Source organism: Ruditapes philippinarum, unplaced genomic scaffold (assembly GCF_026571515.1).
Source record: "Ruditapes philippinarum isolate M1 unplaced genomic scaffold, ASM2657151v2 ctg959_1_1_1_1, whole genome shotgun sequence".
Lineage (NCBI taxonomy): Eukaryota > Metazoa > Mollusca > Bivalvia > Venerida > Veneridae > Ruditapes > Ruditapes philippinarum.
In genome coordinates, this window is record NW_026858792.1 from 118,881 (window position 1) to 137,875 (window position 18,995).

Below are 18,995 nucleotides of genomic sequence, written 5' to 3' on the forward strand. Positions count from 1 at the left end.
TCAAAGAACCTGGTTAAAAATAAAATATTTACATTAGTTCAAATGTGATCAAGTCATCGAAACGGTGCTGGCGCCATCGGCATTGTGAAAGAGCTCTCGCATATGTGATTAAGCCAATTCAAACATATAATTAGTTTCGATATTGCGGAATTATTCCGATTTATATCCATGGACTGACTAAAGGATCTCCAAAATGAATGAGATTTTTATGTGCGTATGTATTCTAGGCTTAATGAGGGTCCATCCGCTCTTTTCATGCATTGACCCCGGACATGTCACCATTAATGTCATTCAATGTTATTATCGACCTATAAATTTTTAATTCAGTTATTCACTGAATGATACTTAATATGTATGTCTAGTCGATTTCTTTGATGATACTATTTTGATACACGGAGGCCAGTGAGACCATTATATGCATCATGGAGAAAAAGGTTTTGCTGCCAAAAACATTATCATGTCTTTCAGACGAGCTTCCTACGGAATCCCGTTTCCGCCATCGACTTGTCGACTAAAAAAATAACCCGACAACTAGAAATTAAGATAAAATTTCGACTTTTCGCAATAAAAAATTACCCCGAAAACAAGACAAGTTGAGTTTTTTTACTCGATAATTATCACAAAATCTTCAACTTGTCGACATATAACTTAGCACGAAAAGTAGAAATTGAATGGCCTTAATTATCACAAGTCGACAAGGTGATATTTGCATGATAATTATCATGATAATTATCAAGCAAACGTTGACTTGTCGACAAATAATTTAACCCGACAAATAGAAATTAGCACTCAAAACCTCGGGTTAGGATTATATATACGTGTCATATGTACTCTTTTCATCGTACACCGTACAATCCTACTTCGACATCTAGAGGTTTTTTGGTTAATTTGTAGACAAGTTGACGTTTTCGCGAGAACTGTCATGCAAATATCAACTTATCGACCTTTGATAATACGCGACAAGTGGAAATAAAGTGATTTAACATCTACTTTTCGTGCTTATTTATAGGTCGTCATGTTGACGATTTTGTGAGAATTATCGAACCAAAAACCTTGACTTTTCTAGTTTTCAGGATACGTTTTTACCGCGAAAAGTCGAAATTTTATTATTAATTTCTAGTTGTCGGGTTATCTTTTTAGTCGACAAGTCGATGGCGGAAACGGGATTCCGTAGTTTCCAGACCATAACTTAAGTTCCATTTGATCCACAATGTTGAAACTTTATAGCATGATTGTCCATGGGAAGAAAACCCCAATTGATTTTGGGTCACAAGGTCAAAGGTCAGGGTCACTATTATCTTAAATCTGAAAACTGTTTCCGGAGCATTACTTAAGTTCCATTTGGCCCACAATATTCAAACTTCATAGGAAGATTGCTATATGATGGAGGTAATACTTTATTTAATATCAATGTCTTACAAATGCTCCATCCTTACTAAAAAGTCACTTTCGGGCATATCATGCTCCGCCTAGCGGTGCTCTTGTTAAGTTTGTATAATACTAATAATGAGAACACCCAAAAGCGGTGAAATATAATACATTGTAAAAATTGTAGCACATAGTAAGATAATATAAGAAATATTTTTTTGTTAATGTTTTCTTAAGTGTAGAATGTTAAATTTGCAAACAATGGTGTATTTGATCAAGTTTATTTTATTTGCTTTTTGAAACTTGGTCCTTGTCTGTGATTCTTTGATTGGTTTTCGCCGGTGTCGTGAGCTGAAGATTCTTTTTTTTTTATGTAATGTTTATGGTTTTGACACTAACTTTTAAATAGTGTTGCATTGTCTTAGCGAAATGCACTTTGTGGTAAACGCCACACTTAAAGATATAATGAATGTATGTCTTTATCAACTCGTGCAATGTTGTCTTTTGATGACTAATCCCCATATTCCACAATATCTACAATACTTAATATCTGCTTGCATTCGCTCTCACATTTGCGAGAGCTCTTTCACATTACCGATGGCGCCAGCACCGTGTCGATGGCTGGACCACATTTGAATAAATGTAAATATGTCATTTTTAAACAACTTCTTTGAAATATTTTTAGTGTTGAGCCAAATGTGAGGTAGACACAATGTTACATCCAATATTATGTGGGTCAACATTAACTTTATGGTGGATAAATCACTCAAGATGTGTCTCCTCGCGAAAGAAAACACTCGAGTTTATAATTGATAAAAGTTATAGCAACGTCATATCATATTGCGGTATTTCGCATCGAAATTGCATCCAAAATGTTGAGAAAAATATTATTCGTGGCAAAGCATTCTTCAATTTTCAATTTTTTTGAAAAAAAACAAAAAAAACAAACAAACGAGCATGTTCTTTTAAATTGGATATTTGTACTAACTGTGTTTACCTTTTTCAGCTTAGTTTTGACAACGGAAGTTTCGAAGGCTCTCATTGAAACAGAGCACCAAAATATGAAAGAGCCACTGTTTAGTAGGCGTGTCTTAAGATATCGCCAATACACAAAATGCACAATTTCTCATGACATTGTAAAATTAGTTTAGCATTCTCTAATTTGCACTGTAATTTAAGATGTTTGAATATTGTTTGAATGTTATTCAGTATGATACATAGACATTTGTTGAAGGAAATTTTGGCATGCTATTAACACGACTGGACAGTAGGATCAGGACAAAGGATTGCTCCCCTGTCTACAACCCACCCGAAAAAATAAGCATTAATATTGATGAAGAAATAAAAAAGATGGCAAGTTCAGACAGACCTGCTTTATATTACAGCTTGGAAAGCGTATAATACTTTATATACACTTATAGAATATATCAAGAATATGTGTATCTAAAAAGTAATATCGGTCTGAGCGCTGTTTATCGGCTATTTTACACCGGTTATGGAGTTTTGATGCGTAGGAATTGACAAAGCAGGCCTACAAAGCAGGCCGTAGGCCTGAGTGGTTAATTTTTTTGCATCAAAACGACAGTATTGAGACATAAATTTAGAATAAAGCTTTTAAGCTCCACTTTTCTCTCTAAAATGTAGGGTTTTATTTGCCCCCCTCGTCGGCGCAGGCTTACAATTTCGTTAAGGTCATTTTCTCAGAAGACATAAAAGCTATTCACTTTAAATTTGGTATACTTGTTTGTTAAACGGACGTTATTTCACAAGCGCAGGCAGACAATCCATACGTTATTTAATGCAAAGTTATTCCCACTGTTCAACTTTGATTTTTTCGCCCAGATTAACATTCTTGTTAAAACTATAAAAACAGAAATATAAATATTCTAATATCTTGAAGCTAGTGTGTGAATTGTTTAAACCTTAATACAGACATGTTCATGAATTATGGAGCGTGAAATTTAGTGCATATTACTGATAGAATTGACAAGATTATTTAACTGGAGATCAGTCTGTACCATCGGTCACTATAATAGTGGAATTAATTTTTACTTATTATTAATTTGAATTGAATAATTTACATGGTAAAAAACTAAATCAAGGCTTAATTATCGAATGGTTTATATATGTTTGTAGAAGTAATTATAAAATGAAAATATATGTTGTTTGTTCATATGTATATTTAGTTGATATGACAATGTATTTGATTGTAAATATGTTTTGATATCCAAATGTAGAGGAAATAAAAGTATCTATCTATTCGAACATTAACAAACATGACTTTATTTAGTAGTCGGAAATTTAAGGGTATATTCCCCAGCAAATAACATAATTATGTTTTCATTATATTTTTATTAAATAACTCTTTAATAACACGAAACCAAAATAAGACTGGAAAATTCATACGTGTGCCGTTAACAACAGTTGTAAAACTATTGTTTTTTTCAAACACTGTGACGAATCGCATTAACATAATAACCATATAATTATACGACACAATATCATTTCAACAAATGTGAAAATTACTTTCTGTAACTAGACTTACCAATCTTTTAATAATAAAAGAAGTCAGGATTGCAGAAAGATCTTTCTGATGATTGTTGAAAATGTTAAAAGCATTACGAACTCTTAAAAGTATCATAAATGTTAAACAAGTTAAATGTAGAAGCTGCACATCAAGACGCCGTCAAATGATGTGAACAGTCACAGGTAATGTACAAAATCAGAGTTGAAAATCGTTCTCTATTACAGTTGAATATCCGAAGCACTTACTAATTTTTTATCCATGTTCTTGGTATGTGTCTGAAATTCTGAAATGTTTGACTGTTGCGGCAAAGATTGAAACGTCTGGTCGAAGCAAAATAAATTGGATAACAAGTAAAATTGAAATTATTGGTAAACTTAAAATAAATTCAAGACAATATGTGCCGAGAATTTGTCCATTTAAATATTGGTGCGAATTGCATAATGTTCGAATGATTTTGAGGACGAGCTGTCTGTTATTTTACAAATAGAAAATAATTTCCTTTGCATATTTTAGTGATACCTCTTTTTTACTGCCCGTCATTAGATTGTAGACGGGTCTCAACGGGTTTTAGAACGATCGGTATAAACCGGAAAACGGCATTTAGTGTTTCAATTATTTTTATAGTCTCACTCACTACAGTCGACATTGTATTAAGAGGCCACTCAAGGGACTGCCAAAAAGTGGTCTCTTAATAAAGTGGTCTCTCAATAGAATTCTGGAACATTCGAGACATTTTATTACAAGTCATAGATATAATAACATCTTTTTTATAAAAACAAAAACTATACAATATTATGTATGTATTACAGTTTTAATATGCCTTTTTTAAAAATAGTCATCAATATTGTTTGTTTTTGTTTTTTAGTAGAAATTTGTGTACAAATGTGATCTACGCTCATAATACTGTCAACAGGTCATTTTGACCATGAAACAAAGCATGTTGTCTTATATTTTTAATATGTTCATACACATCTCCTGCTGAACATACTTTACAATCATCAGCAAGAGCTCCAGATAATTTTTTTATGCAATGAGTTTTAAACTTCTTAATTTTTAATAAACTTCTTAATTTTTAATAATTAGTTTTCACACTACCCCGATTTCAAATTCAATAAGATTTTTAGAGATCTAGGATTTTTTGTCTTTTTTTGTCGAAGGGTCATATTTATTGGGATACTACATGTATTTTATAAAGCATCAGATGAGCACCTACACCATCAGCAATGAAAGGCTCGGTTCTGTAATGTTTAGTCCACTACGTTTCACGATTTTATTTCGACTACAATCGATGACATTTGCTATTTACTCAGACTCAATTTCATGCACGATTTCCTCATAAAATTTATCCGGTCTTATTAGTTGTCTGTCTTTTTTTCGCTCGATCCGACGTCATTTTCGATAAGGGAGGTCACTCTGAGCACATGACAAAACTATGCAAATGCGGTGTTGTGATACGTTATTGCTCTGACAAAATATGTCACAATAAATATTACGATCGGAAAATCGATTTTGAAACGATTGCAATTGTTATTCATTTCGTTTTTAAACGACAATTATTTGTGACCATTGACCATGAAAAATATTTGTTTGTTTGCTTGTACACATCTAACCTACTCGCTAATTACACAGGTGAGAATGCCCGCAGGGACGATTGTTTGTCACGGCCGTTTAATAGATACTTTAACACTTAATTTTGTACATTTGGGCCGACATTCAGTGGCCGCTGGCCGCGATATAAAATAGTCGTTTAATGGAATTAAATTAAATAGTAAAAATCATCGGGAGGGATTTTATGCGGCCGCTTAATAAAAAAGTCGCTTAATAAAGGTGGACGCAAGTACGATGCCGACTGTATAGACTGGCTCATTGGCACGTTATTTATGAGGTAGGTAAAATAAGATAATTATAAAAAGAATATGATATTCAAACATGACACTATCACTTCAGATAAACGTTTATTTTAATCCTTTAAAGCTCTGTGACATGTTGTATATCAGAAAAGCTATTTTTATTAGAAAATTTGAAAACAATTTGATTTTGTTAAAACAAAAAAAAACCGCACAATATCAAGACTAATATTTTCCCCATTGATATACGGACAAATGCATATCTACTAGACGACGCGTGCATGCGCCGTCTAATGTATGCATGTGTCTTAAAGATGCATGTACTTAAACACTTCTTCTTTTTTTTTAATTTGAAAATGGTATATTGCGTCAGCCTTTACAATTATGTGACTGACGAATAGCTATCTATTTATTTTACTTCAATACATACAAAATGTACATTACTTAATTAAGTAACATGTCATGGTAAAATGTAGAACTTAAATGTTGCACAAACCAAGCCTTTAGTCAAGACCCTCATTTGTGCCTTTAAAAAGACCTTACAAAAAGGGTAACATGACAGGGAGATCCTAAATAAAGTCCAAAAGAGAATTACGATTTTCGAACCATTGATTTGATTGCGTTATTGTACTTTTACAGTATCCAATGCAAATTCAACATATCTTTGGTTTAAGATGCAAACATGTTGCTTATAAAACAAGTTAAATTGAATGTACATGTAAAAAAATGAAATTGTACTTTTTTCCTTCGATTACAGGATTTTTAACGTCCTGCATGTGGAGGTCACTATTTTTTGTTTGTTTCAGACTTAAAACCCTGATTGTTTTGGACTTTCTTTCTAGCCTGATTGTGGAGAGCAGAATTTGTAAGAAGAATTTCAAATAAATTAACACAAATGTTCACAATAATGAGACGGTGTGTCAAGCGCAATAAGTGTGTTGCTAGCTCAAAGGTCAAGGTTTCACTCCAAGGTTAATGCAAACAAAAATGGTTTGTAACAGCTTGTCCACACTATAACTTTATCACTAGACGGTGGAATTTCAAATACCCTGGGACACATGTTCAACATCAAGTGATGGCGTTTTGTGCGCAAGAAAAGTAAGGCTAGGTCAAAGGTCAAGATCTTATTACCGGTGGGATAAAACTTGTCAGGGTGGTTACTCTGTCAATGGTAGGCAGTATTTCAAATATTCACAATAATGAGACGGCGTATTGGCGCAAGAACCGTATGACTAGCTCAAAGGTCAAGCTGATACTTTAAGCTCAAACGTTACAAAATTGTCTCAAAAGCTTGTCCGCCTCGTAACTCTATCACTAGCCGGTGGAATTTCAAATAACCTAGCACAATTGTTCAATATCTTAAAATTGTGTGTCAAGCACAAGAACCGTGTTCACATGTTCAACATCAAGTGATGGCGTTTTGTGCGCAAGAACAGTGTGGCTAGGCCAAACGTCAAGATCTAACTTACGACGAGATAATGCTTATCAGAGTGCTTACTCTGACAATAGTAGGCAGAATTTCAAATTGGTTATTACAAATGTTCACAATAATGAGACGGCGTGTCGTATGACTAACTTAAAGGTCAAGTTATACTTTCAGGTCAAATACAACATAATTGTTTCAAGCAGCTTGTCCGCACCATAACTATATCACTAGCCGGTGGAATTTCAAATTACCTAGCACAAATGATAAACATTTTGAAATGGTGTGCCACGCACAAAAACTGTGCTGCTAGGTCAAAGGACAAGGTTATACTTTAAGATCAATTGCAACAAAATTGTCTCAAACAGCTTTTCCGCACCATAACTCTATCACTAGCTGGTGGAATTTCAAATAACCTGACACAAATGTTCAATATCATGAGACGGCATGTCACGCTCAAGACTCGTTTGCCTAGGTCAAAAATCAAGATATGATAAACAAGATCAACACGGTCATACCCCAAGGTAAGATGTGACAGCGAGCTTGAGATTTGCACTTGAACAACTAGTTTAAAATATATTTTATGGAAAATATACATGTAGTGTAATTGCATAAAAAAGAATTAACAAAGTATTCAAAAACATTTGTCATACTCTTTCCACAATAATTCACATCCTTCTATAGGAACTTAAAGGGTTTTCATTTCTGATACAAAATGTTTAATTTCGTATATTGAAATCAAGTAATCTAGTTTAAAATAATCATATTTTTGATTTATATATTTGCCAAATCAACCAATTTGTTTATCAATTGTCAAGAATACAAACATTTTTGGCCTATTTGAGCGACTTTTTGATAATATAAATGGTTTGCATAAATATTGATTTTAACATTACTTATTATTATCTGCCTTTAAGTGATAATTGAGATCACCGAATATAGCCCATTAAATCAACTATTAGGCTATAAACAGTCAGGTCTTGTCACACATATCGTTTATAGGTGCAATGACCACGATCGAATCGTCTATGAGATGAAAAGACCAAAATCGAAACGACCAGAAGAATAATGTCTTCTCAACGTCCGATAGTATTCGGATTTTGAAAGAATATTGAATTACAACTTGTAACCCTGATTTATCAATAAATCTTCACAAAAACACAATTATAAAAGTGTTTTCAAGAATTAATTTATTTAAAGTATCTAACCTTTACTACAAGTTAGCTTTACAAAGAAATATGGGCTTGATTGATAACCAGATCAGTTCTTGTATCTTTGCCATGTTCTTGCATTATGCTTGTTGTTTATTATTAAACTCATGCCAAACTGGGCCTTGTTCTGAATGTTACTCTTTTGTATAGACGCCATTTTGTTCACAACTGTCTCACGTGATCAAACTGCGATGTAACAGTAATTACTGAACTGATCAAGAAAAGAAACTGCCGCGAGGACTTTGAACGTAACCTTCAATTTTGCCGCTTTATTGCATCACGTTGTTTATTTTACGTCACGTCAGTTATATAATCTGATGAAGCTACAGCATTTATCGACACGCGTAAATAATTGTTAAAGATCAAAAGATATATTGTTGCACTTTTTATGTTAAGATTCGTTCCTATAATTGTTATGCATATGCATTCAATTGCTCAATTTGGTTGATAGAGGGATAGCGTGAAGCGTGTTAGAATTGTTAAATAGAATTTGTAGCTTAATCTAAATATTGTAAGCATCCTTTCAGTATATCTATGGTTTTAAACAAACTTGTTTTTTTTATAGAATTAAACAACATGTTTATTGTCTTTTAAGATACTACATAATTAATTTTTTCATTCCAGCAATTACTCCATCACTACAGTATGATAATCCGCCAAGCCAGAATCAAGACTTAGTTCAAACTTCAGTTACTTTTAGCTGTAGTACAGGATGTGCATATCCTGCACCAAACTTTGTATGGTATTATAATAAGGTAATTTTGATCACTTACGAATTGTATGTAAAACTTATTGAATAATAAACCATCCAGATCCAGACACCAACTTAAAAAACATATATACTTACTTCATTATTAGCCATAGCTTTAATTAAATATTACGTCAATTATGCAATTAATTTCATTTAAACCTTTGTTGTATTACAGACTGGTGGATCACGTCAAGAATGGTCAACAACATCACCTTTGACAGATAGAACTAGTGGTTGCACTGACTATGAGAAAATATATACATCTACATTAACTCTACCAAGAAACACACAGTTTATTGACAATACAGATACTACTGTAAAGTTTCAGTGTGGTGCTATATCAATAACTGGTGATCAGCGTTTTACTCCTGCATCTGTAGATGTCAGATTTGCAGGTAAATATACTGCTTGTCATGTTTACAGACTGGTCTACTTTTCGGATTTGGTTGTTAACTTATTATCTGGTTCTTTATCAGTACTTTAATATAAACTGAGATAATAATATGTTATATATTCAGCTCAATATTATAAGTTCAATTTTATTTCTATTAATGATACAACTACAGAAGTAAGAGTCAGAATATTTACTTTAAGCTCATAATTTACTTGAATTATGGCAAGACCAGTTTCTGAAGCAGTACTAATTCTGCTAGTTGTATACGGGGATCCTTCATATTTACCGGACAATCAATTTACCATACAAAATATATTCCTGTCATATAGCGTTTTATTTTTGTTTCGATTCCAAGGTCACTTTTGTTGGACTTGTAAAGATACTTTCCATTTCAAAGAAAATAACATCAAAAAAGCTGTCCGATAAATATTGCTAATTCAGTACTTTATTTACTACCATACTCTTTTGTTTCTATGATATTTCATGACCTAGTATTGTAGGTAAAAATCTGTTCTGAACATGTGCAAATATTGAAGCACTAATTGGGTTATTACATCATCTTAATGTATGATCATGGTATATTTGGCTGGGTTCCACAGGTGCAAACTGTGGTTATACTAACAGTTTGGTGAATGTCGGGCGGCAGGCAGGTGGGTGTTCGGGGAAAATAATTTCGTAACAGTTTTTCTCAGCAACTTTTTATCACAGCCTCCTAATATTTGGTATATATTTGGTTTATTGCATAAACATGTGGTCCCCTACCGTGGGATTCGATTTCAGGTCTGTCGCTCATCCTCTTCCTGCTTGCTGACTTTGCGACATTATTGTCAATGGTATTAAATTTTCATAACTCAGCAACTACTTACAAAAGCCTCTTGATATTTGGTAAAAAGCATAAACATGTGATCCCATACTATTGTATTGCATTTCAGGTCTGTTGCTCATACACTTCCTGTTTACTGATTTAGTTAAATTTTCGACATTAATGGTCAATGGTAGGAAATTTTTGTAACAGTTTTCTCAGCAACTACTTATCACAGCTTTTTGATATTTGGTAAACATCACTAACATGTGGTCCCATACTGTAGGATTTAATTTCAGGTATGTCGCACATCCACTTCCTGTTTACCAACTTTGTTAAATTTTGGACATTAATTGTCAATGGTAGGAAATTTTCGTAACAGTTTTCTAAGCAACTCTTGATATTTGGTATACAGCATAAACATGTAGTCCCAATGCGTGCGTGGGATTCAATTTCAGGTCTGTGGCTCAACCATTTCCTGTTTGCCGACTTTGTTAAACGTTTGACAATTTTTGGTCAATGGCAGAAAATTTCAGTAACATCAGTCTCACAATATTTGGTATACAAATGCAACCTGGCCTTTTCTGTCTTGACCGATTTTATTATGAGAAAATGGTTACATTCAAACAAAGTATATTTTGATTTAGTCCAAACAGCTTTATATTGCTGTTTTATTACAAATTAATGCAAATGTATCCAGGGTAGGGATTTGAAAAAGGGAGGCTGGTATTGCAGAGTTTATAAGCCATGTTTATATCATGAAGAGTGAATCTGTGATAACTATGATTCTATTCTTTTGTGTTTTGAAAGAATGAAATACAGAAAAAAAACAAATAAACGAAACCACAAGTGAATATCAAATATGTTAAATGACTTTATTTTATTAATTTTTAAGAATAAGTGCACTCATTGCATTGATAGTGTTATTTTGCCCTTGCTTCCCATATTCTGGCCCCATTTCTGTCCTCATACGCATGTGGTTGTCGTTTTAATTTTAAGTAACAACTTGAGTTTTTCCAATGTCTTTATTTTGCCATTCATCCGTCAGAGTTCCCATGACGAATATTTAAAGATTTATTTTTATACATGAATTTGAAATATTATGAAATACAATGTCTGGTAAATTGAGTTGTCTATACCTTATTTTAGCTTGACTGAATAAAGTATATGGAGAGCTTTCCTACTGGCACTGTGCGTCCACGTCTGCATCCAGATTTCAGATTAAAGGTTTGGTGCAGTAAAATATTTTTCACTACAACTTTGTCACTTCTTAAAGTATCACCTTCAAACTTCAAATTTTCTCCTTGGTGAGTTGAGTCGCTTCCACAAAATGAAGGTCAAGTTCACAGGAGGTCAAAGGTAAAATAACATAAATTGAGTTTTTAAGGCACAAATGTTCATCATGAGATTATTTGTCATGCAATGGGTCAGAGGTCAAGGTCACCTAAGATGATGCAATATTAAGATTTTGCCTTGAGCATAAAGAAAATGTGTTAGGTACAACTCACCTATGTAAACATCTTACTCCTTGATCTGAAATTTATAGGTTCAGGTTTGAATTAAGACAAATGGGCTCAATGCGCTGGCAATGGGCATGTCTTGTTTGCTATAATTGGCTGCAACTTTGTAAGCAATTCTTAAAATGTATTGGCTTCATACTTGTGCACAATAAGATTTAAAAGATGATTTAATTGAACTTGATCTTAATTTGACCTTCACATTTAATAAGCTTGAACTTGTTCACGGTCATTGACTGGGTCTTTCAAATGAGAAGTTAAAAATAAACAGCTATATTCTTAAATGTCATCTTTATGGATGGACGTGTCACCAGTCATCCCAAATTTAAGTTTTTAAGATAAGTGCTTCTTGAGCATATTTAAACTATACAATTTAATATTGTCATATACATTTCCTTAAAAATTATTTAATGGTAACATACTTTGTACAAACTGCTCATCCACTGTATGGATGGTAATAAATAAACTATAGTGCAGTCTTGAAGATTACATTGTAAATGAATTATACATATATATATATAATGTACCTGTCTGTTAACTATAAGTATAACACTGACTCCATTCATTGTATTATTAATCACTGTTTACTAGTATAATCATAATTTTACTGTACCCACACATTTTTTTTGCAGAATTTAAATTTTATTTTATAGTTTTTAATTCTATTTTATTCCTTTTTCAAATACTCAGATATAATGCTTGCTTTTACCAACCCTCATATAATTCTGAAAACTGTTTGATGTGGTAAGGTAAATATATTCACTGTTATTATACTAGTATACTTTAAAAGGCATGCTCTGAGAAAATGCATAACGTCTAAAACTGATTCTTCTTGTGTCCCATCATGCTTCAGTACGTGTTTCAACAGTGACATTGAAAGATGGTAATTCAGTTCCATCAAATCTATTAGAAGTAAACAGTGGGGAACCTCATACATTGACATGTACATCTAGTGTCAGCAGACCAACAGCAACTATCATCTGGTATTTTGGAGGCCAGAAAAGCAAAACTGAAATAACAAGGACATCTTCCTTTATATTCACTCCAGAATATTCTGATAATCAGAAACAAGTTTACTGTAAAGCATTTAATATACAGTCAGAAAGCCAAGCTGTGTCTTCAAACATTGTGTCACTTTATGTAAAAGGTGAGTACAATTTTGCAGGTTTATTGATCTTGTTTATCATATTTAATGTATGATGACGGTTCTATCACTTGAATATGTAAATGATTTTTTCGAAACCAAACTTTCATCATTTATATAAAGTTGTTTCTGTATGGGTTACTGAATTACTTAATGCTATAAATACAGTTAGGTTCATTATGTGACAGCTTATTATTTGCTTATTGCACTTTAAGTTATTAAAATTGTAAAATTTATTAAAAAAAATATTGATAACAAAAATAACAATTCCTAATTTATCATTAGATAAAATATTCTTAAACAATTAATGTTAATATTATTATCCATGCCATTTTTCTTTCATTCTGTCATTGCATTTAACTTTCAAAATAAGAATAAGTTCATTAGAGAAATTTATCTTTATATATGTATTTCAGTGAAGGTAGCTAATGTTACACTAAAGGATGGCAACACAATATCATCAGGAACACTAGAAGTAACGAATGATGTAAATAAAACATTGACATGTACAGCAAGTGAAAGCAGACCTACGGCCACAATTATCTGGTATATAGGAGACGATAAGAAGAAATCAGAAACTGTCAAACTGTCTACATTTACATTTACACCAGTTATCTCCGACCATAACAAACAAGTTTATTGTAAAGCTTCACAGTCAGGAAATCCAGATGTTTTTTCAAACAGAATAACTCTTTATGTTAAAGGTTATCCTGTTCTTTCTTTTGTTCAATCTGTTTGCATTGTCTATTATATACCACAGTATTAAGCAAAAGTATGTACACCTGTACATGTTTTTACTTTAACATTTAGTCATATGAAACAAGTTTAGATAAACAGTAAACTGTTTTAAATTCAGATAGCATTTTTGATGAATTTCAGGATCTTTGTTTTTATTGCCTCACAAACAAAGTTTTTATTGATAACAAACATGAATTGTTTTTAGTATTATTCATGTAGATTATATAATATGAATGTTTTGAATAGATAACCAATACAAGTTATTTTATGTACATGTATAATATTGCAAAATCAATGCTTTTAATGGTTTTTATGCCACTGCAGCATCTGCGATGCGATGGCATATAGCGATTCACCTGTGTGTTTGTTTGTGTGTTTGTGTGTGTGTGTTATATAGATTATATAGTGAACTTAAAAAATCTTCTTGTGAAAAACCACTAGTCCAATTTTAACCAAACTTGGCAGGATTGTTCCTTGGGTGAAGGCCTTCCAAAGTTGTTCAAAGAATTTCATTCCATGCAGAATTCTGGTTGCCATGGCAACCAAAAGGAATTATAAGAATAAATTTATAAGATTGTTCAAATTATATCCCTGGTGTCCAAATTGGCCCCGCCCGGGGCTCATTGATTTTTACACTATGTACATATAGTAAAAACTTAAAATACCTTCTTGTCTGAAGGTACCAGGCTTAGAGGTTTGATATTTGGTATGTGTTATTATCTATAGGTACTCTACCAAAGTTGTTCAAATTTTGCCTCTAGTGTCAAAATTAGCCCAGCCCCGGGGGTCATAGGTTTTCCTCATATGTATATAGTAAAAACTTAAAAAATCATCTTCTCTAAATTGACAAAGGCTAGAGGTTAGATATTTTGCGTGAAACATTGTGTAGTGAACCTCTAGCAAGATTGAACAAATCATAGCCCTGGGGTCAAAATTGGCCCCACCCCCGGGGGTCATTGATTTTTACTATGTACATATAGTAAAAAATTAAAAAATCTTATTGTCTGAAGGTACAAGGCTTAGAGCTTTGATATTTGGTATATGATAAGATCTATAGATACTCTACCAAAGTTGTTCAAATTTTGCCTCTAGTGTCAAAACTAGCCCTGCCCCGGGGTCATAGGTTTTCCTTACATGTATATAGTAAAAACTTTAAAAAATCACCTTCTCGAATTGACAAAGGCTAGAGGTGAGACATTTTGCAGTAAACATTGTGTAGTGAACCTTTAGCAAGATTATTCAAATTAAAGCCCTTGGGTCAAAACAAAAAAATGTGTTCCTACATTACTATTTTAGTGTTGTATTTATGCGGTGGCATAGCATTTTTTACAAATGCAATCTTGTTTTCCACTGTTATTTGTTATAATCTAAATTGCGTAATGCTTTTAGAAGAAAAAAGTCTCGATCATTTAGACTGTAAATTCCAAATGAACCAAATAGCTCCTTAAAAATGAACTTTTTGCAAATTATGTTAACAGAGTGAATATTCAGACAACATACTGGTTATATAATATTACTTTGACACAAAGTGGCATCATGTGATAAATCAAAGTTCTAATTGTAAATAAAAAAACTCCATGCATAGACATTTTAAAAGAAAATTAACTTTAATATCATATTTGATATTCAGACATGGATTCTATTAGTACTTTCACTTTAACATATATTTTTGTTGCGTATCCCATATTTAAAATTTCCTTTTTTCTCCTTTTCTAATGCTCTTCCTCTCTTTGATTACGTAAAACACGTTTTTACTTATGCTAGCATAATTTAACGAGTTTTCTCATATTTTCAGTTTTAGCTATGACTCCTACAATCACAGATCTGACAACAGAAAAGTTAGAAGGAGATCAAATAAAATATCAGTGCACTTCATCTCAAACACGGCCTATCGCTATAGTTACATGGAAGCTGGGAAATCAAATACTGACTGATGTGCAAAATAGAGAACAAAGTCATGATAATGATCTTAAATCTGTTACAAGTATTGTAACATTTACTGCCAACAGAACTGATAACAACAAAACAATTTATTGTGAAACTGCAATACCTGAACAAAGTTTAGTGAAGGCTCAAGAAAAGATGACTGTATATTGTAAGTAATTTTATTCAAGGTCAAAAGTCCTTAAATTCACATGATAGAAGTTTTGTTGATAGTTTCATTAATTGTTAAATGAATTTAAATTTGTAAAAATTGTTAAATTTATTTAAAGTTTGTATCCTGTTATCTGATCTAGAAACTAAGATTATTCATTTGTGTATAGACCTACAAATGATAAAAGTTACAACCAGTTTATAAATAGTAGAAAACAGTTTTTTAGGGAACATATGAAAACTATCATTGAATGGCTTTTTGTAGATTGAGATGATTTGATAGTGCCAGTTATCAATATAAGAAACGTTTGTTTTTCTAATGGTAAATCATAAAAGGACTACCGCTTAGTGTGAATGCAATCAACATTATTGCACCTTATTATAGAAAAAGCTATTATAAGACACTGGTCTTGTTGAAACCAATGTCGATGTTACAGCCCATAATAATCAATGTAAAAAATCAAAATTTTTGTGGTTTTTTTTGTAACTTTATTTAAAGAGTATTGTTCCAATGAAATGATTAACTTTTAAATGCCTTTTAAATATGGCTCCAGATAAGATGTGTAAATAACATTTCAAGAAATCTTGATAACCAATTGATTAACCCATTACGCGATATACACACCTTTTAACGCCTTTTTCACCCCTCTTTTGGTTGTCTGAAATGGTGACAAAATGCTTTATTTAGGCCCCAAACACTTGTTTTGTTTGAGAAATGTTGTTTAAAAAAGCGGCCACTTTTTCAGCACGGCCCCCTATCCAAAAGATACATCAGGGGGTTGCCAGAAGGGGGATTTTTTGGGGAGTTGAATGGGGGCGGAAGTCCCTCTCATCGCCAAGAAAATTTTGGACTTGTGAGAGGCTAAAATGACCCCAGATCGATGATAAGGTAACATGTAACCAACGCTGAAAAGCCTTTGACTCTGTCTCAATCAATTGGGAAGTTGCAGCACAATAAAATCAATCATGATGGAAAGAATCAACGCAACATAGTGATTTTTGGCAATTTTGAGATGTCCCCTTGTTGCCATGGTAACAGAAAATTTAGGCTGAGCATGTTGTTACAAAAGCAACGGTCCAGTCCATATTTGTGCCAAGTTTGATTAGTATTGAAGCAGTTTTTGTAATTTTATAGCAATATGAACTTGTAACGGGAGACTTTTCAATGCTAACAGCCATTTTTCACAAACTGCTCATGCAGTAATGGGTTAACAGTTGTCCTGTGTAACCGAAACCTTAACCTAAATAGGTGAATGTGGTGCAAGTGTTTTGTCATGCTTCCAAAGTTTTCGCTCTTTCAAGAGATCAAAGAGAAATCAATTTGTCAATAATATATTTTATCCAAAAAAGTGACAGTGCAAATAGCAATCACTATCTGCCCGAGTGTAGGACAAAATCCCTCCCGTCCAAAAGTGACAAGGCGGACGAAAGCCCTCCCGTGAAAATGACAAGGCGGACAAAAGCCCTCCCGTGAAAATGATAGGGCGGACAAAAGCCCTCCCGCTGGAAACACATATTTGTACGATGAATAGTTTATATTTTCTTTTCAATTCACTCAACATATAAAAATTGTAATCATGATTATTTTTTTTCCATTGGCATAAGCGTGTTTGTATGAGCTTGAGCACATTCCTGAGAGGCATCTGAATAATTAGTGCTAAAATCTGTAAGTGCATATTTATTCACGCAGATATGAAGAATTACTCCTATTTGAAATTAAGATGAATAGAATAATAAATGATGAAAAGAAGTTCAAATTTAAATTATATAACTTACAAGTCAAAGACATCTATAATGTGTCATGTATTGAGTCAATTACTTTTAAAAGTGACATTGTTTTTAACGACATTCGTGTAAAAAGTTACCTCGTGGAACATTTCAGGAAGGTATATTCAGAATAAAAGGTGGTTTTAGCTCATACACATACTTAGGCCAATTGAAAACAACAACAAATATATGTAACAATTTCAATATGTTGAGTGCATTGAAACATATATATTTATTTTTGTTACGGGATGGATTTTGTCCGCCATGTTTATTTCACGGAAGTGCTTTTGTCGCATGGTTATTTTCATGAGAGGGCTTTTGTCTGCCCTGTTATTTTCACGGGAGGGCTTTTGTCCGCCCTGTCATTTTCACGGGAGGGCTTTTGTCCGCCTTGTCATTTTTTGACGGGAGGGCTTTTGTCCGGGATGGGCTTTTGTCCGTTTCCCCTACCGGCCCATATGCAGACTGCAGTGGTGTGAGACAGATCAATTATTTGACAGTTAAATGATTTCAACTAGGGGTTACACTCATTAAAGATGTGCTATTTTGCTTATTGATGACAATTGTCCGCTCTGAGCATTTAAATAATGATTTAGATAAGTGTTTGCAATCTCCAGCATTGGCAACATGTAGATGAAAAATGTAAATAGCCAAGAAAATAGGTACGATCAAATATATTTTTTCCAGTGAAATATTTATTAAGCAAAAGCTCATATACTTGCTTTTGCTTATTTACTCATCTTTGTAAAAGCAAATAGCACTGAGCTCGATGATTATTACATATGTCACTTATACATAATTTTTCATTTTGACACATAAAGATTTTGCTTATCCAAGTTCAAAAAGTAACTAATTCATTTGTATATCAAACCTAGTTGCAAAATTGATTCATAATAACGCTATCAATGCTTAAACAAATGACAATTTTTTATGACATTGTACTGGACTTTGGATAGACACCATTTCTTATACATAAATATTGATTGAAAAGGAACAACAGGAAAATGGAGAAGTATCCATTTCTGTATTGAAATACATAGGTGAGTAAGCTTAACAACAATGTACTGCCGTAGGTATTTTTTACAAATGCATACATTGTAACAGTATGAATAAACTTACAAACAAATAAAGATGTTACACAGGTTTAAAAATGTTAAGAAGTAAAATATGTTTTTCCCAAAAAATATTTAGTGCACTGCCAGTAACCAAATTTTTTTTTTATTATTTATTTATTTGTTGTTAATTATTTATAAATGTGGCACTTTAAACAGAATCACTTATATCAATCTGCATATATTTACATATTTTGTTCCATTATTGAAGCCAGTGCCCTAAAAATAGTAAACACCTTTTTATGCAGTCCCTATGGATAGTTAATCTGAATTTCATTCTGTTTGATTCTTCTTATTTAA

At 32.7% G+C, this 18,995-nt stretch overlaps 1 protein-coding gene across 1 annotated transcript in view; it reads left to right on the forward strand.

The window, feature by feature from the left end:
- The window catches only part of LOC132754291 (hemicentin-1-like), a 60,704-nt gene that overhangs the window by 15,011 nt on the left and 26,698 nt on the right, over positions 1-18,995 (forward strand). The window contains exons 3-7 of the mRNA XM_060744905.1: positions 8,893-9,131; positions 9,303-9,522; positions 12,694-12,987; positions 13,401-13,688; positions 15,518-15,817. Of these exons, the coding sequence (XP_060600888.1) occupies positions 8,893-9,131; positions 9,303-9,522; positions 12,694-12,987; positions 13,401-13,688; positions 15,518-15,817 (1,341 nt within the window). The remainder of the gene's footprint in view (positions 1-8,892; positions 9,132-9,302; positions 9,523-12,693; positions 12,988-13,400; positions 13,689-15,517; positions 15,818-18,995) is intronic.